The sequence below is a fragment of the Belonocnema kinseyi genome, chromosome 4 (genome assembly GCF_010883055.1).
Source record: "Belonocnema kinseyi isolate 2016_QV_RU_SX_M_011 chromosome 4, B_treatae_v1, whole genome shotgun sequence".
NCBI classification, from domain to species: Eukaryota; Metazoa; Arthropoda; class Insecta; order Hymenoptera; family Cynipidae; genus Belonocnema; species Belonocnema kinseyi.
In genome coordinates, this window is record NC_046660.1 from 15,062,340 (window position 1) to 15,086,950 (window position 24,611).

The following is a 24,611-nucleotide window of genomic DNA, read 5'->3' on the forward strand; positions in this document are numbered from 1 at the left end:
AACAAATTATTTGAATTTTATGCTGAAATCATTTTTAACAAAATAGTCGAATTTTCTGATAAAATAGCAGCATTTTTAAACAAATAATTCAACTATCAACTAAAAAAGGCAAGTTTTCAAAAAATCATAGAATAGTTGCATTTTTATTTAAAAACTAAAATTTCTAACACAAAAGATGAATTTTCTATCAGTTAAAATTAACCCAAAAATAATATTTTTCGACACTAGACACCGGAAATTTTTAATAAAAAAGTAATTTTCTACAAAGTATTTAATTTTTTTAATTAATAATTTAATTTTTAGACAAATAGTTGAATTTTCTGATAAAAATGTTTAATTTTTAACCAAATATTTCAATTTTCAACTAAGAAAAATCATCAAATATAACTTAAATTGTTACATTTTTAGTGCAAAAAAAACTGTCAACAAAAAAATAAGAATTTTCTATCAGTTGAAATGCACTAAAAAAGACGAATTTTAAAAAGAAATCATTAATTTTCCAAAAACAAGTGACTTTTTTCACCAAAACATGGGAATTTTCAAAAACAAAGTTAATATTTTAATTTGAAATAAAATAGTTTAATTCTTAACTGAACAATATCGTTTTTCAACTAAATAAGATAAAACTTAATACAAAATCGAATAGTTGCATTTTCAGCAAAAAAAAAAATCGAATTTTCGACCAGTTGAATTGAACAAAAAAAAAGAATTTTAAATAAAATATTTGAATTTTAAACTAAAAAAGATAAGTTTTTTAACAAAAATGGAATAGTCACATTTTTAATTTAAGAAATTAATTTTCAACAATAAAAGGACAAAATTTCTATCAGTTTAAATTGGCCAAAAAAGACCAATTTTCTACAAGAAAGAAAAATTGTTTACAAAGTAGTTATTTTCAAAGTTATTAGATTAATTTTAAATATAAAAGTTTAATTAAAAAACTACTTTAACTAAAAAGAATAAAGCAATTTTTAACAAAGATTTTGAATTTTTTGCTAAAATAGTTGAATGTTTAACTAAGTACTTGCATTGTTAAAACTAAACCAAATAATTAAATTTTCTGATAATATAATTGTATTTTTAATCAAATGTTTTTATTTGCAGCTAAAAAAGAAAAATTTTTGAATAAAAACGGAATAGTTATATTTTTATTTAAAAAATTATTTTTCAACAGAAAAATTCGAATTTTCGAGCAGATAAAATTCACTAAAAAATTACGAAAAATATGATTTTTTTTAAAAATAGTTGAATCCTAACACAAATAAATTTAGTTGCAACCAAACACTTGAATTTTCAAATAGAAAATATCCATTTTCAATGAAAAATATAAATTTTTGAATAAAAATGAATTAGTTTTATTTTCAGTTAAAGAAACTGGCTAAATTTTCCATTTGAAGACAAATTTTTAACTAAAATGATTAATCCTTACAAAAAAATGCATTTTTATTTTTATTAACGAAATAATTAAATTTTAAACCAAAATAAAAATTCAGACGAAAAATTGAGATAAAGTGGAATGTTTTTTGAAAACGGAAAAAAAAACAGATTTAAAAAAAATGGACAAACATACGATGATAAAAAAGAGCTCCCCTCCCATAAAAAAACTAATTTTACCAACCGTAGTTTTCGGCGTCCCCCCCCCCCCCCTCCACTCTCAAATTATTAACGTAGTTTATGAACGATCCCCAATTTACCTCATTAATATTGAGCAAATAGTTTATATTTAATGTAAACAAAAATTGTGGAAATATACGCATAACTCAAAATATTTGAGTAAATTTGGAAAAAATATATCAGTCTTAGAATTAATTTGACATGCTTCTAATTGTCAAGAGCTACAATTAAAAAAACAAATAATAATTAAATTAATAATATATTTACCTCAAACAATCGTATTGATTAGATTAGTATAAAAAATTATTTAGTTAATAAATGCAGCTTTTTCACAATTTGCTATATTTTATAATTTTATATAATATTTATCTAATTTTCTCCTTAGACATTATTTTTAATGAAGAATTCATTCGTAATTTATAAAGAAAAATTCAGCACGTCCCCGAGATATTTTTTAATCTGAAATTAGATAAAAATGCTGAAAATAAATAAAAACTAAAATTATCAAATAAAACAAAAACTAAAATAATACAATTATTTTTATTCGCCTTGTGATAAAAGTTATCTGCTGTCGGATAAAATATTTAAATTATTGTAATAAATCCAAGGACCAAGTAAATCTTTCGGGTGGTTTAATTTATACTGAGTATTGCTTTCATTGCAATACAAATTACAGATTCAGAATCTGAACTGATACAGTGTTGGGCTCACCTTAATTGAAAACAAGCATTCAAATTATGTTTATTTGGAAGAGTGATTTATTGTCTTAATAAATCAGTAATTTTGTGAGTACAAACTTGACAGTCCTAATTATTTTCAACTTTTGGAATAATAACTTTTCTTATTTATGGAAATTTTTTTATCTTTTTTTTTATTTATAAACATTTCTTCCAGTCGTATGAAAGATTTTTTTAAGTCGCAGTTGGGACTTAAAAATTATTTTATTTTATTTTATTATTTTATTTTATATTTCAGGCTCTTAACTGCTCCGTGGCACTAAAAAGTTTTAAATTAATTCTTTTTTCAATTGAAAATTTTAATTAACTTTAGATGGATTAAATTTAATTTTGAAACAAATTCGGAAAAGGTCGACTTTTGTATTTAATTAAGTTGAAATGTAAAACTTTGTTCTGAAAGATAAAGTAAATGTTGCATAATATTTCTTTTACTTGCTTTCCATTTTTTTTTTATAACTCTGTGCCATCCCAAAAATATTAAAGATGATAATAAAAATAATTACTTTAGCACTTTCTGGAAATATCAATTTTTGTATTTAAAACAATTTTAAATGAACAAATCGTCCTCAAATTAAACAGCAATTATTTTTAACAAAAAAAATTTCGGATGATGTACTAAATTTTGCGTAAATTATTTGTTCTGTGGATTCTTTAATCTTTTGTGCTTCATTCATATTCTATTAATATTTAAGGATTGAAATAAAAATGATTGTTCTATTTAAAAAAATCGGTTTTTGTAATTAATTAATTTAAAATGTAAAAGTTTTCATAAAAACTTAACAAAAACAATCAATAATTTGTTTTTCTATAAAAAATCAATTTTTGTGTATAATTATTTTCGAAATGTAAAATTTTCCCCCAAAAAAGTTAATGTTGCCTAATACATTTTTAAAAATAATTTGTCTTTTTCTTATGCTTCTTTGCTATTCAAAAAATATTTAAGATAAGAATAAAAATAATCGGATGGGTAGTTTTTGATAAGGTACATTTTTTATTTAAAATAATTTAAAATTCAAAAATTGTCCTAAAAAGGAATAGACATTTTTTTAAATGTTCCCAAAAGTTTATACTAAATGTTGCCGAACTTATTTATCTCTGAATTCTTTAATATTCTATTAGTATTTAAAAATGAAACTAAAATCAATCTTTTTTTTTATATTCTTGAAAAAATATTTTTTTGTTCATTTAATTTTGAATGTAAAAATTCCCCTGGAAAGATAGAATGAAGGTTCCCTTTTGCCCTTAATTTCCCTTTTTTACGCTTCTTTGTCTCTCCAAATATTTTAAACAAGAACAAAAATATTCGGTTGGGAACTTTTTGGCAAAAGTTGATTCTTGTATTTAAAATAATTTAAAATGCAAATATTGTCCTGCAAAGGGATGGCAAATATTTAAGAAAATGTTCTATAAAGGATATGGTAAATGTTTTTAAGATTGTATTTTTTTACCTCTGGATTCTTTAATTTCTAAAGTTTTTATAATGTTTTTACATATTTGAAAATTTAAATTTAAAAAATCGTTTGCGCTATTTTTTAAAAAAGTTAATTTTTGTATTTAATTAATTTAAAATAAAAAAATTTCCGAAAGGATATAGTTAATCTTCCTTACATTTTTTTATCTCAGAATTTTTTTATTTATGATGTTTCTTTGCCACTTGAAAAATATTTAAATTGACAATAAAAATAATCAGTTGGATAAGTTTTTGAAAAACTAGATTTTTGTATTCTGAATGATTTAAAAGCAAAAATTGTCCTTAGAAATATATAGAAAATATTGTAAAAATGAATCTTTCTAATAGGATATGGTAAATGTCCCTTAAATTTTTTTACTTCAGTATTTTTAAATTTATTATGTGACTTTGTTATTCGATTTTACAAATATTTAAGTTAAAAATAAAAATAATTATTTGTTCAATTTTTGTGAATAGTTAATTTGTTATTTTAAATAATTTATAATATAAAAATTTCTCTACAAATATACAATAAATTTTGTCTAATCTATTTTTTCGTTGTATTTTCTTATTGCCTATGTCCATTTTCCATCCTAAAAATATATAAAGATGAAAATAAAAATAATCGATCATTCCCTTTCTTTTAAAAAGTCGATTTTAGTAAACGTTGCCTATTTTTTTTGCTCGATTTTTATTTGCTTATGCTTCTTTGCCATCCCACAAATATTGAAGATAAGAATAAAAAGAATCGGTTGGGCACTTTTCAGAAAAAGTAGATTTTTGTATTTTAAATTATTTAAAATGCAAAAATTGCAATAAAAAATAAAAAATATGTTTTTTTAATTTTAAGAAATTTTTTATCTGTTCTATTCTGAAAACATTGTAAGATACAAATAAAAATAATTGGCGAGGTCTTTTGTTAAAAATGGTTGATTTTAGATTATTATTATTATTTAATTCGCATGAATTGCAATAATTTCCCCAAAAAGGGGCATATGTTGCCTAAATTATTTTTTTATCTAGATTTTTTTATTTATTATCTTCTTTCGATTTTCTAAAAGTACTTAAGTACCAAATTTAAAATAACCTATTCAGTCCTTTTTGGAAAAGTCCATTTTTGTATTTTAGTAATGTGAAATGTCAAATTTACCTTAAAAATACAGTAAATTTTCCTTATATTTTTTCCCTGAATTTTTTTGTGGTTCCTTGAAGTCTCAGGATCATTCAAGATAATAATAAAAGTGATAATTTTAGCTCTAATTGGAAAAAATCGAATTTTCTAGATTAATTGATTTTAAATGTAAAAGTTTATAGAAAAATATATAGTCAATATTGTACAATTTATTTTCAATCGATTTATTTTTATTGATTGGAGTTTTCAGATATCTCGTGAACATTTTGAGCAGAAAATTAAAAAAAAATACTCAGGAACCATTTGAGAAAATTTGATTTTAGTATTTAATTAATATGGGATGCAACAAAGTTTCCAAATGGATAGCGCATATGTTTCCTTAAATTATTTTTTTATATGGATTCTTTCATTTATTAACTTTTTTATATTCTAGGAAAGTTTGAGAACAAAAATTAAAATAATGTAAGCAGTCCTTTTTGGAAAAGTCGATTTTTGTATTTAAGTAATATGAAATGTAAAATTTCCCTTAAAAAACACAGTACATTTTTTTTTCATTTTTTCCCTACATTTTTTTGTGATTCTCCAAAGTCTCATAAATATTTAAGATAATAATAAAAACGATAATTTCAGCTCAAATTGGACCAAATCGAATTTTCTAGTTTAAATGATTTTAAATGCAAAAATTTCCAAAAAAATATATAGCCAATATGTACAATTTTTTTCCAACAGATTTTTGTATATTTATTGTGGTTCTCTGCCATCTTCCAAATACTTAAAGAAGGAAATTTAAAAAAATTGTGGGACTCTTATCAGGAAAGTTCACATCAGTATTTAATTAAAATGCGATGCAAACAATTTTCCCAGATGGATATGGCAAATTTTGCCTTAAATTATTTTTTATTTGGATTCCTTCATTTATTAATTTTTTTTTATTATTTTAAGCACCTTTAAAAACAAAAATTAAAATAATAAATCTACTTATGATTATTTGTAATCCTCAAAATACATTTCCAATATTGTGCAATTTTTTCCAATAGATTTATTTAATTTATTTTTTGGTTCTTATGTCGCAAACACTTAAACAAGAACACTTCTTTAATTTAATTAACACTTTATGTTTGAAAATTTATTATAGAGAAATTCGTAGCACAATATGTAAAATTTTCTTTTTTGATCCCCATAGAGTTTTCGTTCTCATGTCCTTAATTTTCATTTTCAAAATTATAATTAGAAAAAAAAGCTATCAGTATTCGACTTTTATTTAGTCTGGATTCATTCGGCCTTTTTTTAAGAAGAAAATAAGAAAGCTACAAATAAAAAAGTTTAATCATTAAAACAAAGAATGATTTAAAAAGTTAAAGATCGAACAGTTTGAAACCTGACAATCTTATTTGAATTTTCTATCACTTCACGCTTCAGTCCCATAAAAATATTTGTCTTCTCTGTAAAAAAAACCTCCGATCAATAGTATCTATTGTCCTGATAATCATGATACCTAATATTCTGAGAAGCAGTTTGCGATCCATCAGGCCTGAGAAGATAAACACTAGAGGGTCTTCCATTAAAACCATAAGGGCCCTTGTCCAAATTCGAAATACGATTTTCGGGCCTAGCATCTTGCGATGGCCACTGATAAACCGAAGTCGGTTTGCCATTGCTAACAAAATCTATCGGCACTTTTATGAAAGGGTTAACATGAGGCTGGTAAATCGTTGGGGGCCTTGCGGGCCTCATGGGCCTCACATGGGTGATGTGGGGGCTGAGAGGAGGCGGTGAATACCTTGGAGGCTGAGAGATGTACCCCAAACCTGGAACGAACATGTAAGGAGTGGGCGGCAGTCTGATATAATAAATATTACTCTCTGGGTACTTTTTCTTCCCGCCAGGGGTTCGCTCTTCGGTCCTAAAATCGTCTTCAAAATTCAAATCGTAATCGGGCAAGGTGGGATAGTGATGATGAACCTGGGGCACGAAAGGATAACTGAGGAAGAAAGCTTTGCGCTTGCGACCTTTCTTTGTCACTTTGCCTTCTTCTGGTTCTGGTTCATTTTCTTGAAGAGAGGATTTGGTACCAATTTGAGATTTGATGGTACCAGCTGTTCGCTGGTTTGCGACTGAACTTTGAGTTGAAGATTTAGTGGTACCAAGTTGTAAATTAGTGGTACCACTTTGGGATTGGATGGTACCAGTGTGTTGACTGTTTGAAACTGGTCGTTCGGTTAAATATTTTGAGGTACCACTTTGAAATATGATGGCACCAGTTGCTGTTTTGTTTGAAACTGGTGTTCCAGTCAAAGTTTTTATGGTACCAGGCTGTAGCTTAGTGGTACCAATCTGAGATTTGATGGTACCAGTTGTTTGCTGGTTTGTGACTGATCGTTGAGTTGAAGATTTAGTGGTACCAAGTTGTAGATTAGTGGTACCACTTTGGGATTGGATGGTACCAATGTTTTTACTGTTTGAAACTGGTCGTTCTGTTAAATATTTTGTGGTACCACTTTGAAATTTGATGGTACCAGTTGGTGTTTTGTTTGAAAGTGGTGTTCCAGTCAAAGTTTTGATGGTACCAGGCTGTAGCTCAGTGGTATTAGGTTGTAGCTTAGTGCTACCAGTTTGCGTTTTGATTATACCAGTTTGTGACTTAATGGCACCACTTTGTAAATTGATGATACTACTTTGAGATTTGTTGGAACCAATTGAGGCACTGCTTCTACCAGTTGTAGGTTGTTTTTTTGTAGACTTCGACAATGGCAGATCGTTTTCCCACAAAACTGGAAACGTTCGAGGAAAACTTGACAAGTGATCATCCTGGTTAGGGATCGGTAACAGATCTTGACTAGACTTCGTTTCTTTTGAGTCGCCATTCACCTTCGGCGTTTGTTTCCTTGATGGCTTCTTTGAATCCACTTTGACAGAACCTATTTCTATTTTCGGCAAAACTGGAAGAGTTTCTTTGCTCTGACCGATTAGTCGATCATCCAAGATTTGCTGAAGAGGTGCAGCCGTTACGGAAACCACAATCGGCATGAGCAGGACCAGCATCATTTTGTCTGGAAAAAGAACAATCGTTTCAGAATAATGAAGAGATTCAAGACTTTTTATTGTCAAGTTTAAATTACAAATGACAATGATGCTGATAACAGGAATCAGAAATTATTGTAGCAGATTTCTTCAAATCTTCAAAACAAGTCAAAGAATTTCCAGGAGCAAATTTTTTTTCTCCAAAAACAGAGGAAGTAAAGAAAATTTTTGCAAAAATAGGTGGAGAAATTCTTCTGAATAGAATTACTGTGAATGCAATATTAAACTAAATTTGGAACGCTTTAAAAACTTAATATTTCGAATAAAAATTTAGCATTTTCAACAAAATAGATGAATTTTTAATTAAAAAGAAGAATTATGGATCAAGATGATTAATTTTCTATCAGAAAATAACTTTTTGAAAGACAATGTCTACATTTTTTGATTGAATTTTCAACTAAAAAATATCAATTTTCAAACACAAATAAAATAGTTAAATCTTTAGATGAAAAAATTAATTTTGAATAAAATTGATAAATTCTCAAACTAAGTGATAAATTTTCTACAGAAATGGTAAATCTTCGCAGCAAAAAAATGATTTTTTAACAAACTAGTTCAACTTTCTATAAAGAATTTGAATTTTCGACACAAAGAATATAATTTCTTAAATAAAAATATAAAACTTGAACTTTAAAACAAAAAAGCGAATGTTTATTTTAAACAGATTAATTTGTATCCAAAAACAAACAAACTATTAATCAAAAAGCTAAATTTTCGAACATAAAATTTATTTTCAACGGAAGACATCAATTTCATAAACTAAATATTTGAATATATAAATTTAAAAAAATCAATTTTCAACCAAAATTACAACTGTTAAATTTTCAATTAAAAACGTCGATTTTTAATTTAATTTTTTTATTTTTAAGCAGAGATAAATTTTTTACTAAATTAATAAATCTTCAGCCAAGAAAATTATTTAAAGAAACTGGTTCAACGTTCAATAAATTAGTTGAATTTTCTGGAGAAAAAAATATAAAGATTCGATTTTTCAACTGAAAAAAAAATTAATTTTTAACCAAAAATAAAATAGTTTAATTTTTAATTAAAAGAAATATTTAAAAAACTAACTTTTAACAAAATAAGTAGTTTAACTTTTAACTAAAGAAGTAAAGCTACAACACAAAAAATGAATTTTTAAACAAAGTAGCTAAAATTTCAAGCGAGTAGTGGAATTAATTAGTTTAGTAATTTTTATAAATTAATTGGTAAGAAAAGAGAAGAATTTTTATCAAAATAGTTGCATCCTAACCCAAAAAGTTTGATTTTCGATCATAAAGATCTATTTTTTCCCAGAACGATTCTGTTTCTTACAAAAAAATAAATTCTTAAACCAAAAAGTCGATTTTTCTACGAAAAAATTAAATTTTCTACCAAATTGTTAAATTTTAGTCCAAATAGACGAATATCCTAAAGTCAGTTTAGATTTTAATCTAAAAATAAGATTGTTCTAGAATATTGTTAATTTTAAAATTTAAGAAATTTAAATTATATTACACATCAATATTAAATTTCTATATAAAGAGCAATAATTAATTTAATGTATATTATTTTTTAAAATAAACACCAGAGTACAGGAAGTGAATTTGGACAACAATTTTTCAATCTTGAAAAAATGTGGTTTCAAAATTTTTTTGTACGATGAAATTTTGATTTTTCAAATTTTTGATCAAATTAAAAAAGTTGTTATCATAATCTTGTAGGGCTTTCAGAAGGCAACGTTTTTTTCATGCCTTTTTTTCATATTATGAGTTGTTTGGCTTAAAATGTTCATTTTAGTTTTTTTGTTTTTGATTTTGAAAATGCTCTAATTCTGACAATTTTCTTTTTATCGAAAAAAGTCAAAAGGATAAATTGTTTAAGTTTTGAAGTACTAAAAACAACCGTGCATAGAATTTTCACATCTTGAAAAAATGTGCTTCGAAATTTTTTTGTACGATCAAATTTGGAATTTTCAACTTTCTGACCAAATTGAAAAATTTGTTATCATAATCTTATAGGGCTTTCAAAAAGCAATATTTTTCTTCTTTAGACTTTTTCTCGTATCATGCGTTTTTTAGCCTAGATTGTTAATTTTATTATTTTTTTTTTTTTGATTTTGAAAATGCTATAAATCTAGTAATTTTGATTTTTCGAAAAAAGTCATCAGGATAAATTGTTAAATTTTTTGAATACTATGAATAACCATACCGAGAATTTTAGAATTTTTAAAAAAGTGGTCTCAAAAATATTCAAAATGTGACCACTTTTTGAATTTTCATCCAAAATGGCTGGCTAACGAACTTGATCTTTAGTTTAGGACACTAAACGAGTGAACCAAAGGGCAATCTAATAGATCACTTTTTTCAAAAGTTATCGTGTTCACAGAGAGACAGACAGACAGACAGTCAGACAGACAGACGTACCTACAGACATACACATTTGCAAAAACCTGTTTTTCGAATTCAGGGCGTCTCAAAACTTAGACATTTGACAAAAACGTGGGGGAGGGGGGGGGGAGTCAAATTTTACACAAGTCTAATACCTTCATTGATGAGAATTATTATTCTAAAAATTTAATTTTTTTATTTTCAATTTTATTTTTGACGATTAAAAGAAAATCTCCTCGTCCTATTTAAAAATGATTAATAACAAATTTATAGATCTTCTTGGGTGAACAACTTTTGTCTTTTAATTTTAGTGCATACCTTGTGTCGTTTTACAAAAAATATTTATTTAAAAAATGTATTAAAATAATTTGATTTTTTTATTTTAAAGGTTATATCTTACGATTAAAGAAAAAAATAAGTGCCCTCTAAAAAATTATTTATGAAAAACTTGAATGAGTTTATTTATTTTTTTCATAGCTTGCGTTGTTTGTCATAAAATTAATCTTTTTAGTTTGATTCATTTACGAATAAACAAAAACTGCGCATCCTGTAAAACAGTAATAATAAACATTTGTAGCCTTTTTTTGGTTAAATAAGTTTTTTTTATATCTTATGTCGTTAGTTCCAAAATTTAATTTATTTATAATTTTTAATTTATAATATTCTTTTTTACAATTAAAAACGATAACTACGTGTCCTATCGAAAAGTGATTGTTAAAAAATTTGATCTTTTCAGGGCCCGTAATTTTAGTTTATTCAATTTTTTCGTATCTACCATAGTTCGACCAAAAAGCGGCCTTTTTGGATTTTTCATACGATAAAATTCTAAATTTTCGACCAAATTACAAAATTTGATATGATAATTTTGTAGGGCTTTAAAAAATTAACGTTTTTTTTTTGACTTTTTTTCATAGCATGCGTTTTTTGGCTTTAAATGTTTATTTTAATTTGTTTTTTTTTTTTGGATTTTGAAAATGCTCTAACTCTAATGATTTTCTTTTTATAGAAACAAGTCATAAGGATAAATTGTTTGGGATTCTGAGTACTATGAAAAACCGTTCATAGAATTTTGAAATATTGAAAAAATGTGGTTTTAAAAATTTTTCGAAAGTTATCGTGCCTACAGAATACAAATTACAGACAGACAGACAAACAGTGGGTCTCAAAACGTGAAGATTTTATGTTTTGGAAAATTATTTTAGTATTCAAATTATATAATATGCAAGATAGATTTTCAAACAAAAAAAAAAGTATTTGCAACATAATGTTGACTTTTTAACTAAGAAAGATTTTTCAGTGAAGAAAGAAAAAAAACATATTTGTTGAATTTTCAAATGCATGAAAATTGACCTTCTCAGCTTAAAATTAAACTGCGTATTCAAAAATATCCTTTTTTTAAATAAATTATTCTTCGTGTTTCCAAATTTATTCATTTATTTTTTTTAAATTCATTTTTTTAGTTAAATCTTTAACTACTTTTTAAAAATATATTTTTTTTGTTGAAAGTTAAATTTTTAACTTCCTTGTTTTATCAAAATTAAAATAAAATATTTTGAACTTAAAAATTGAGTATTTCATTTAGGATTTGTCTTTTATGTTTCAATTTAACTGTTTTTTTAAATTTAATATTAACATTTTTTTGGGATATCCATTATTTAATTCATGGTTGAAAATTTATCTTTTTTTGGTTCAAAGTTATACTACTTTGTTAAAAAGTAATATTTTTGGTTGAAGATTCATTAATTAAATTTAAAATTCATTTTTATGGCTGAGAATTCATCAATATTACTGAAAATTAATTTTTTTAGTGAAAAATTAATTTTTTTAACAGAAAATTTAACTTTTCCATTATTGGTTGAACATTTTTTCTTTTTTAGTTAAAAATTCACTTTTTTGTTGCAAATTGTATATATATTCTTACAAACTCCATTTTTGAAGAAGATGTTACTATTTCATTTTTTATGAAAAATAAATTCTTTTTCGAAAAATTTAACAATTTTGTTGAAAATTCGTTTACTTTTAGTAGAAAATTTGTTTGAGAACTCATCATTTTCGTTGTCAATTTTATTTTTAGTTAAAAATTTATCTTTATCAGTTGAAAATTATACTATTCGATAGAAAACCTAGAGAATGTTTACGAAAGACGTACTTTGAATTTTTCAGTAGACAATAATGTTATGTTTCTAAAATTCAGAACTATTGAAGAAAAATTGACCAATAATGAAAATATTGAATTCTTTCTCTTTAAACTGCTGGCTGACTTTTTCATTTTATTTTTCAAATCAACTGTAAACTTTTATTAATAATTTGTGTAAGAAACGATATTCTTTGTTTATTAAATTTAAATTTTTGTAGAACTTGGACGAGTGAGAGAACGAAATAAAGGGGAAAAGAGGATAATATTAGAAAGACTATCAAACACAAATAATAGTTTTAATAAACATTTAAATAAATTTTTAACACATTGAATACATTCGGCTACAAAATTTTGAAGACTCGGAAAGCAGAGCCGAATGAGCGCTCGAGCAGTAGGTAGGAGTGGGGATGATGCGCAGAAAACGAGAGGAAAGACCGTTCTCTGTTTTGTAGCGTTTTCTGGGCGTCATTCATTCTCCTGTCTACTGCTCGAGCGCTCGCTCGGTTCTGCTTTCCCTTTCCCAGCCTTCAATTGTAAATTTCACTCAGAGAATAAAGTTAATTTGTCGCTGAAAATTTGTTTATAATAATAATAATATTGAGTAAAAAAATAAAAATAGATAGCCATCGTGGTACCGGACATTAACTCTATTTTAGTCCCTGAATGGCCATTGAGATTCCTCTAATAAATTACACAATAATGGGTACATGACACTTTCACACGAATGCCCCCCGCAGCTTAAGCACGCACCTTTTTTAACATAATGGCGTCCTAGTGGCGAACAAAAGCACGACGATCGGTAATTGAAAGAAAGCAGGTTCTTGAAAGGGCCTTCCAGAAGACCTTCAGAGATCGTTTCGTCTCTTCTCCTTTTCATTAAAAAAAAATCTTAGAAGAGGGCGCTATCGATCCTGATTTTTAAAATGGACTTTTAATTTTTTGATAAATAAACAAATATGACGAAAAAAATGACAAAAAATAAAATCGTCTAATTTTCATAGTGACATTAGTTAAAGATATTTCTAAATTACAAAATAAACAAAACGAAATTTATAAACAAATTATTTGTTGAATATTGATTTTACGAATTTCCATAATTTTACGTTTTAAAAAAATTATATTACAAGAAATTTTGATTAAAAAAATATAGTGATAAAGAAATTCCTTCTTAAGATTATTATTGTTAATAATATAAACAAATTTAATAAACAAATTAATTAATTAGGCTTTTACTGAAAGAAAAATTAGTTTGTTTCAAAAGATTTTTTCAAGTTAGGAACTTTATGCTTATTTTAGAAAACTTCATTATTTGTTGGTTAATCTTCTGATGATTTAAAACAAATTTTATAAACAAATGCATAGATAAGGCATTTTTCTAAAGAAAAATTCTTTTTTTATTAGAACTTTTTAAATTAGGAACTTCATGATAATTTCTGAAAAAGTAATAATTTATTGATAAATTTTATGACGCTTTTAAACAATTTCAGTAAACAAATGCATTATTCGGGTATCTGTTGACGGAAAAATTTGTTTGTTTTTTTCTTGTCAATATTTCTAATGGGAAATTTCATGATAATTTAAGCAAAATTTATATTTATTGAATGATTTTACATATTTTTTAGAATAAATTGAATAAGAAAATGTACTATCCTAAAGCTTCAGCATAATTAAAAAATTAAATTGAAGAGAAACTTAAACTGAAAAAACTGAGATTTAAAACAAATCATGATTGATAGTAAAATTATTATTAAATTCCCAATTGAAGAGACAGACAAAAAAACGAATTTTTCCGTCGACAGATGGCCCAATAATTACTTTGTTTTTTGAATTTTTTTTAAATTATAAAATTGATCAATAAATGATGAACTTTTAATGAAATTATCACAAAGTTCCCAACTAAAACATGTATCATCGAAAAAACTGAATTTTTCTGCCGAAAAATGCCCACGTAATGCCTTTGTTTATTAAATTTTTTTAAATCATAAAATTAATCCACAAATTATGAATTTTGTCTAAAGTTTTTAGAAAGTTCATAATTTAAAAAATGTACATAAAAAAAACAAAGTTTACTGTCAAAAAATGCCTGATTAATGTATTTGTTTACTAAAATTGTTTATAATATTAACAATTATAATCACAAGAAGAAATTTCTTCATCATTATATTTTTTTATCAAAATTTCTTGCAATATAACATTAGAAAATAACTTTAATTTATGGCGAATCGTCAAAAACATTCTTTCAACAAATAATTTAGTTATAAACATTTTTTTTGTTAATTATATAATATTGGAATATCTTTAACTAATTCCACTCTTTAAAACTTCAATGACTTCGACGATTTGAAACCGAAGAGCTAAATCTCTATCTAAAATAATAAAATTATAAATTAAAAAAATTAAATTTTAATAAACAAAATTTTATTTAATATTTAAAAAACTGTTGAATTTAAACAAGAAAGGCAAATTCTCAACAAAGTTCATTAATTTTTAGCTAAAGAATATCAATTTTCAACTCAAATCGAGCAGTTGAATTTTTAGTTGAAAAATATAATTGGCGACAAAAAAAATTTCAATGAAATGGCTAATTCCTCAACAAAAATAGAATCATTTGAAAATTTCTACCAAGAAGAATACTTTTTCAAACAAAAAAAGACGAGTTAAAGAAAAACTCATAAATTTTCAACCAAATAGTTGAATTTTTGACTGAAAATTAAGATATTGTAACTATAAATGAAAAAATCAAATTTATGGTGAATAAATTAATTTTAAATTAAAAATATTAATCTTTAACATTATAGTTGAAATTCAAACCGAATAATTAAATTTTCCAGCAAACTGTTAAAATTACAAGCAAAATACACGATTTTTTTAGAAAAAAATTTAATTTTCAAAGAAAAATTTCGTACAGAAATGCTAATTTTCCAAAATTTTCGAACCAATGAGAATATTTTTTTAGAAAGCATTTAAATTTCTCACCGTAAAATATTTATATTCCGCGAAAAAGTAAATTTTTTATAAAAATTGTAGTTTTTCATAAAACTGTTCATTTTTAATCAAATAGTTAAATTTTCAAGAAAATAGCCCAAATGATTTGATTTACATTTGTGAAAAAATGTGATAGTTAATAATTTATAAAAATCGGATTGATTTTTGATCAATAAAAGTTGGATTTAACCAAAACACAATATTTTACTAAGGGGATTAATTTTTTCCAAAAAGCCGAATTTTGAACTTTTCCTATATTTAATTCAAAATACAATCCAATTCTTTGAAAAAGCTTTCCCCTAACGTACATAATAATTTTTAAAAAAGTGTTCATTTTTAAACAAAAAAGATTAAATTTCTACTAGAAAGATTAATTTTTTGCCAAAACACATATTTTCCACAAAAAAAGTTAATTTTCAACAAATAACTTAATTTTTCTTTAAAAAATTAACTTTATATTATTTTCATGCGAAAAAGTATAATTTATTGCAAATCAATTAAATTTTCAACCCTAACATATTATTTTTACACAAAAAAGTTAATTTTTCATGAAAATGGTGCTTTTTTCTTCAGACAAAAGTTAATTTTCAATCCTAAACTATTAATTTCGTCAGAAAAGTTAATTTTCCAAAAAATGATAATTTTTCACTAAAAAGTTTATTTGCCAAAAAAGGTAATAATTCACCAAAAAAATTTAATTTTTAATGAAATAGTCGAGTGTTTATCAAATAAGTTCAACCTATTTAATTAATAATTTATGTTTTTCTTTTAGAAAACTAATCTTCTTGTCTGAAAATTTACTTCTTAAGCTTAATTTTTTTTATTACTTAAAAATTAACAGTTCTATTTTTGGCTGAATTTTTTATTTCTTTTAGTTGAACACTTATGGAATTTGTTACAATTTTTTCGTAATGAATTAATTTTATTGCTTAAAAATTCATAATTTTCATTGAATAATCAATTATGTGGCATAAATAATATACTTCATAAATTTTCAATTTAAAATATACATATACAACAAAAAATAGAACAATAAATTTTTTACTCAAAACTATATATATTTAACCAAAAATGAAAAGAAAAAGTTTCTTTTTTTCTTTGGTTTTTTTTATCTTTTATGATGGAAGGGAATCATGTATTTAAAAAAATGAATTTCAAAGTTTTTAAATTCATAAAATTAATTTCTACCCAAAAAAATTAATTAAAAAAAATATTTAATTTTTTAACAAATGGGAATATTTTTATAAATTTTAGGAAGCTGAACAATTTCAAGGTAGGAACTGCTACTCATATTTTGTCTCATTTCCGAGAAAAATTCGATTTTTGTTGTTGAAATTAAAAAAATAAACTTATTTTCTTAAAAACACATTTTTTCTTAAAAACGCGTAGCAAGATTTTTTCTTTCTTGGTTCAAAATAACTTGGAAGAATACTTGAAAGACGTCAAAAAGAAGGAGGGCACATTTTTGTAAATTTCATAAAGCTGAAAAATTTCTAACTATGAACGGCTATTCTAATTTTGTCTCGTTTTCGAGAAAAATGAGATTTTTAATGATTAAAATGAAAAAAACAATTTGATCTTCAAAACGTGTAATAGGATTTTTTTCTTTCTTGGCTACAAATAACCGGGGAGCATCCTCGAAACACATAAAAAGGAGAAAGGGTACATTTTTATTAATTTCATGAAGCTGAACAATTTTTTAATTATGAACTTCTGTTCATATTTTGTCTCGTTTTCAAGAAAAATGAGATTTTTTATTGTTAAAAATAAAAAAAAAACACTTTATTTCTTAAAAATGTGTGGTAAGATTTTTTCTTTCTTGGCTCAAAATAAGCGAAGAAAATCCCTGAAATACGTAAAAAAGAAAAAGGGTTGATTTTGATCAATTTTAGGAATCTGAAAAAATTCTTGCTATAAACTGCTATTCATATTTGTCTCATTTGCGAGAAAAAAAATGGGATTTTTAATGATTCAAGATGAAAAAAAAGATGAGATTTATCGTTTCTAAAAATGAAGAAAAACCACGTTATTTCTTTAAAACGCGTAGTAAGATTTTTACTTTCTTGGATTAAAATAACCGGGAAGCATCCCCGAAACACATAAGAAAGAGCAAGGGTGCATTTTGATAAATTTTATGAAGCTGAAAAATTTTGAATTACAAACGGCTATTCATATTTTATGTCGTTTTCGAGAAAAATGAGATTTTTCATTGCTAAAAATGAAAAAAGCACTTTACCTCTTTGAAACGCGTAGTAAGGTTCTTACTTTCTTGGCTTAAAATAAATGAAAAAAAGCTTTTAGTCTAAAAACGAGTAGTAAGATTTTTTTTCCTTTTTTGGCTCAATAAACGAGGAGCATTCGCGAAACGCGTAAAAAAGAGAAACTGGATGTGCAAGTATTTTTGGGTTGAACCTAATCGAGGCAAACCGTGATAATTATCGTCGATCCGAGGAGAAACGCGTTACCTTTCTTCGAGTTGTTTTTCGTCCTCAGGAGTCCTCACCTCCAGAACGAAATCCTTTAGCTTTAGATTTAACTTCAGCTTTTGCTACCTCGGATAATCACTCAATAATACGCGTACTAAGTACGCTCGAACCATTTACAACCTCATTACCGATCGACAGGACCAGAGAGGATACGTTTACTAATTTCTTATTTCCGGTGCGAAAAGCGAGAGCACGAGCTTCTTAAAATAAAAATAAATTTTAAAAAATAAAATAAAAGGACGTTGAAGTGTGGCCTCGTCAAGGACGAGTCACTTCTCTCTCGCAATTTAATGATGGGCATCTTGTAGGTATGCAGTGGATAAAATACCCTTAAGGCTTTTTCGAGGGAGAACCAACTTCTGAAAATGCGGTCCAACGAAGGTGGATTTTTTCAGATTACATAGGATTACTCTAGATTTTCAACTAAAAATTATTATTTTCTATCCAGATTATTGATTTTTCAAAAAAAAAAAATATATATAGATAGATCAATTTTTATAAATTAATTACATATTTAACTAAACTAGATGAATTTTTAAAAACAAAAAATTAATTTTCTACAAAAAAATTAATCTTTAATAACATAGATTAGCTTTTAAATATTCGTTAATATTTAAACACTATTAGCGTTTTAAAAGGAAGAAAAAAGAATTTCAGGTTCAAACCTAAAAATTTTTAATTTAATAAATTTTGTTAAGCGAAAAAATGTCTTTTCTACTATAAAAGATGGCTTTTTAACATAATTCTTAAATTTCCAAAAAAATAATTAAATTGGTAATATAATAGTTAAAATTTCAACCTAAAAAGATAAATTCCCAACAACAAAGTTTCATAGTTTATACTTCAATAAAAAAAGATGAAATTTATTTGAAAATAAGAATTTTCAAACCAAAAAAAAAGAATTTTCAACAAATAAAGATTTTTCACTCAAAAATAAATAAAATTTTCTCTAAATTGTTGAACCTTCTAGCAAAAAGACGATTCTTCTCTGAAAAAACTAAATTTTAAAATAAAAAATATGATTTTTGAGCAAAAAATTAATTTTCCATTAAACTGATGCATTTTGTGCTGCACAAAAATGAAATTTCAAAGCAAGGAAATTATTTTTTTCACAAAAACAGGAGAACTTTCAACAGAAATTAACAATTTAAAAAAAGTAAAAGTTACACTTTGAACTAAAGCCTTTTTCACTAAACAGTTAAATTTTCAATTAAAAACATAAAACTTCAATAAAAAAAATTTTAAATTGTAGTTTAACTTGCAGCCAAGCAGTTGCATTTTTAATTGGAGAAGATTATTATTCAACAAACTAGTTAAGCTTTTAATCAAATAGAAGAATTTTAACTAAAATATAAGTATTTAAAAAAATAATAATTTCTTTACAAAGTGATTCAAACAAATCTTTCAAACAAAATAGTTGAATACTCAAGAAACGAAGAATCATTTTCAACTAAAAAGTTGCATTTTCTTTTGGAAAATGAAATTTCTACAAAAAAAAAATGCAATTTTTATTCCAAAAGGAAATTTTCTATGAAAAAGTGGCATTTTGAAACAAGAAAGATTGAATTTCTTTTAAAACAGATGAATTTTGAATTAAAAAAAAAAATCAACAAAACAGAATTTCTAAACAAAGAGTATTACTTTTCAACAAAATTTTTTGAATTTCCAACCAAACAGTTGCATTTTTATTAAAGGCAGATGCAACTTTTTCTAAAAAAGATTAATTTAAAAAATCTTTAAAAAATAGATAAATTTTTATGAAAAAAAGATAAAAATGACAATATTTCAAAGAAAAAGTGTTCAATTTTGTTCCAAAAAGAATTTAATTGACTTTTCAACACAAAAATACGAATTTTAAACAAAAAGTAAATTTTCTAGGAGATAGTTGAATTTTAAACAAAAAGTTTGGACTTATATCCAAGAAAGATGCTAAATTTCTACTAAAAAAAAACTTTAAATTAAAAATAAAAATGTTCTGAAAAAATGGTCCTTGAGAAAAAAAATTTCAGTAGACTTGTCAGCAATAAAATATTAATTTCTTGATTTGCAACCAAAAGGATGAAATATTTAATAATGGAGTTTTCAACTAAAAACGATTAATTGTTACCAAAAATGAAAAAATTATTTTTCAGTTAAGAAAATTAATTGTCAAGAACAACAAAAAGAATTTTGAACAATACAGTTGAATTTTTAATTAATAAAATGAATTCTTAACAGATTGTTTGAAATTGTAACCAAGTAACCAAAGAATTGAATTTTCACACCAAATGAGATAAAATCGCCATGAAAAATTTATTACTTGAATTTTCAACTAAAATTGTCTATTTTTAACCAAAAATGGAAACGTTATATTTTAATTTAAGAAAATTCATTGTCAACAACAAAAATTAAATATTTAGAAATGTAGTTGAATTTTTAACTGATAAAATAAGTTTTAAACAAAGTAGTTCCAATTTTAACCGATTAGTGCAATTTTAATTCAAGAAGATTAATTTATAACTGAAAAATACAAATTTTAAACTAAATACATAAGCTTTTAAAGAAATAGTTGAATTTGCCACTAGAAAAAGATAAAATTAAAATGAAAAATGTAATAATAATTCTTTCAGTAAAAAAAAGTTTATTTTATATTTTGATAAATCATTAACTTTTAGATTTAAAAATAAATTTAAAAATAAATTTGGATATAAAAATCGTTTATCAAATTTTCAAATGATTATTAACTATTATGTGAATTAAAAGCGTACGAACGACCTTTTTTCGGATTAAAAAATATAAATCTATCTCGAAAAATGGAAAAAACCGAATTCCTGCTCTATCTATCCGTGAATTCAGAAACTCCTTACAAGTTTCAATCGATTCTAGTCGGTCGCTTACCTCTAGTGGGCAAAAGAAAACTTCCTTATCTACAGTCGAATGACACTGATAATTTTTTCAATAAAATCTAACATTAATATTTTTCTCGAAAAAAATAATAAGACGGATCAAGTCAACTTAAAAGAATTTGAAGTATGGAAATGATTTTTAATCATTCTCACCAGTTTAAGAGATTTATAAACATTTAATTTTTTTAAAAGGTTTTCGATTTGGAACAGGGAGATTTTGGAAAATGATTAAAATTCTGAAATTGAAAAGGAAATTTCTTGCAATTTTCTCCTTTAAAATCAGGGTTAAAATTATTTTTCAAAAATTCCTGTTTCGTGTCAGATTTTTCTGAAAAGTTTACAAAATAATATAATAATTATTATTTAATAATAATTTTAACAAAAAGGCTTCTATTAACTACTTCAAGAAAAATTTACATTTATTATTATTCACATAGAAAATTTCGAAAAAATGTTATAAATCTGTTTTATATAAGAAAAATCTATTAACAAAAACAAAGGAAGAGAGTGTTAGGAAAATTATTTCCTTTATTGTTTATTTTTCATAAATAAAAAACCAAAGCAAATTTAACTATCAAAACTTTTCTAACTTTAATATATCTGTCTTAGATCAAAATTCAACTATTTGTTAGAGAATTTAACTCTTTTGTTAAAAAATCATTCTTTTTGGTTTAAAAAATTCGTCCTTTTAAATTGGGAATTAATTTTTTTTGTAGAAAATGATTTCCTGTTTAAAAATTTACATTTTGATCGTGAAGGGTCAACTGAAATCTTTTTTAACAGAAAATTCCTCTTTTTTTTAAATTTATACTTTTGATTAAAAATGTTTTTTTAATTCATATTTTTCTTTTGAAAAGTCAACTGGAATCTTTTTTGCATGAAAATTCAACTATTAAAAAAAAATGGTTTGAAAATAAAAATGTATCTGTTTTAAGAGACATTTAATCTTTCTTGGATAATGATTGCAACTATTTCGTAGAAAATTTATTAAATTTAAAAAAAAATCATACTTTTTGGTGAAAAATTTGTCTTTTTGGATTAGGAATTAAATGTATTTTGTAAAAAGGGACTTTCTGTTTAAAAATTTATATTTTGATAGTAAAAAGTCAACTGGAATTGTTTTTTTGATGAAAATTCAAATATTTATTTTAAAAATAAAAATTCTTCTGTCTTTAGAGAAATTTAATCTTTTTTTGAAAAAAATACAACTTTTTGGTAGAGAATTAAGCTATTATGTTAAAAATTCATTCTTTTCGGTTAAAAACCCCCGTCTTTTTTAATTGAAAATGCAATTTTTTCCTTAGAAACTCATTTTTTGTTAAAAAATTTAAATTTTTGTTTTGAAAAGTCAACCTTATTCTTTTTTTATGAAAACTCAACTATTAAAAAAATTTTTTTAAAAATAAAAATGTATCTGTTTTAAGCGACATTCAATCTTTTTGGATAAAAATGCAACTATTTGGTAGAGAATTCCACAATTTTATTAAAAAGTCATCCTTTTCGGTTAACAGTTCGTCTTTTTGGATCAAAAATTAAATTTTTTTCGTAGAAAGGGTTTTCCCGTTTAAAAATTAATATTTTGATAGTGAGAAGTCACCTGGAATATTTTTTGGAGGAAAATTCAACTATATTTTGAAATTTTTAATTTAACAAAGATAAAGATGCATTTTTTTCAAAACATATTTACTCCTTTTTTGACAAAAATGCATCTTATTGGTATAGAATACATAAATTAAATTAAAAAGTATTTCTTTTTGGTTTAAAATTCGTCTTTTTATTTAGAAAATTAAATTTTTTCGTATTTTGTTACTGTTTGAAAATTCATATTTTTATCCTGAAAACTCAATTGAAATCTTTTTTAACAGAAAATTAAACTATTTTTTTTAAATTTACCTTTTTGATTTAAAAATTCATCTGTTGTAGTAGAATTTTTTTTCTTTATGAAAATGAAACTTTTTGGTAAAAAATTGTTCTTCTTTGCTTGAATATTCAACTATTGTGCTTGAAACATTTGGTTAAATTACTTTGTTAAGAAATGTTTTTTTTTTTGTTAAAATTAATATTTTTTGTTGAAAATTCACCTCTTTGGTTGAAAGTTTAACTATTTTTTAAAAAATTATTCTTTTTTAATTGAAAATTGAACTGCTTGGGTAAAAGTTAAACTGCATTGTTAAAAATCCATTTTCTTATTGAAGGCTTATGTCTGGTTGCAAATTTAACTTTGTTGAGAAATATTTTTTCTAAATATTTATATCTTCCGTTAAAAATTCATCTCTTTAGTTGAAAGTTGAACTATTATGTCGTTGGTTGAAAATTTAACTTTTTAGTGAAAAAGCCTTTTTATGGTTTTAAATTAATTTTTTAACTGTAAATGTAACTTTTCTAATTTTTAAGGTTGATCTTTGTTAATTGAAAACTCATATTTTTTGTAAAAAAAATTTTTTAATTTGAAATTTCATTTTTGTTGGGTAAAAATGTATCAGTTTCGTGTAAAATTAATTTGTCATTTGTTAAAAATTCGACTTTTGTTTTAAAATTCTTTTTTTTTATGAATCTTATCTTTTTTGATTGAAACATAAACTACGACACTTTTTGTTGGGAATTTTCTTTTTATGTGGAAAATTCAAGTATTTTGTTCAAAAGCCATTTTCTATAGTAGAAAAGACATTTTCTTGTTTGAAATAAATGAGCGAATTTATAAATTTGTTTAAAAATAAAAATGGATCTGTTTTAAGAGAAAGTAAATTTTTTTTTTTAAATGTAACTATTCCTTAGAAATTTCAGCAATTTTATTAAAGCCATCCTCTTTGGTTCAAAATTCATCCTTTTGGATCAAAAATTCAATTTTTTATGTAGAACCTTTATTTTGTTAAAAAATTGATATTTTAATTTTTAAAAGTCATCTGGAATCTTTTTCAACAGAAAGTTCAACTATTTTTTTGATTTAAAAACTCATCTCTTTTAATAGAAATTTCATTTTTTATTTATGAAAATTTAACTTTTTGGTTGAAAACCATTCTTTGTTGCTTAAATATTCAACTATTTTGTTTGACAGATTTGGTTGAATCAATTTATTAAGAAATCGTTTTTTCTTTTTTTGAAGATTTATAATTTTTGTTAAAAATGTATTTCTTTGGTTGAAAGTTCAACTATTTAGTTGTAAATTAATATTTTTTAATTAAAAATTTAACTACCTGGGTCAAAGTTAAAATACAATCTTAAAAATTAATTTTTAAACTGAAAATGTGAATTTCTCAATTTTTGTAAGATTCATGTTTTAGTTGCAAATTCTACTTTTTTGTTGTTTGAAAATTCAACTTTGTAGAGAAAATTCGTCTTCTGGTTCGAAGGCTAAATAATTTAGATACACTTAATTTCTTTCTTCAGTAAAACAAACTTTATTTTTTGAAAATTCGTTTTTTGTTTTAAACAATTCAAATATTTTGTTGAAAAGCCATCTTTTGTAGTAGAACGGACATTTAAACAAAAAATAAATTCATTAATTGGAAAATTTTAAATCTAAATCTAAAGTAAACTATAATTTCGGTTATAAAATATTTAACGTTAAAAGTACTTTAGGATTAAAATACTGGTATTTGAATATTAATGAACAAGAAAAATGAAAAATTAGTCAAGGAAAAATCAGAAAATTTTGGAAATGAAGTTCTAAGACACCCTACAGAATTTTACTAGCAATAACTAACAAAAAATTTCTGGAAACTGAAAATAATCTAA

The 24,611-nt window shown here is 24.2% G+C and overlaps 1 protein-coding gene across 1 annotated transcript in view; it reads right to left on the bottom strand.

The window, feature by feature from the left end:
* Positions 1-4,341: 4,341 nt before the first annotated feature.
* Positions 4,342-24,611, bottom strand: part of LOC117171526 — an 83,238-nt gene continuing 62,968 nt past the window's right edge. Inside the window, exon 2 of the mRNA XM_033358908.1 lies at positions 4,342-7,983. Within this exon, the coding sequence (XP_033214799.1) occupies positions 6,395-7,978 (1,584 nt within the window). The 5' untranslated portion in view covers positions 7,979-7,983 and the 3' untranslated portion in view covers positions 4,342-6,394. The remainder of the gene's footprint in view (positions 7,984-24,611) is intronic.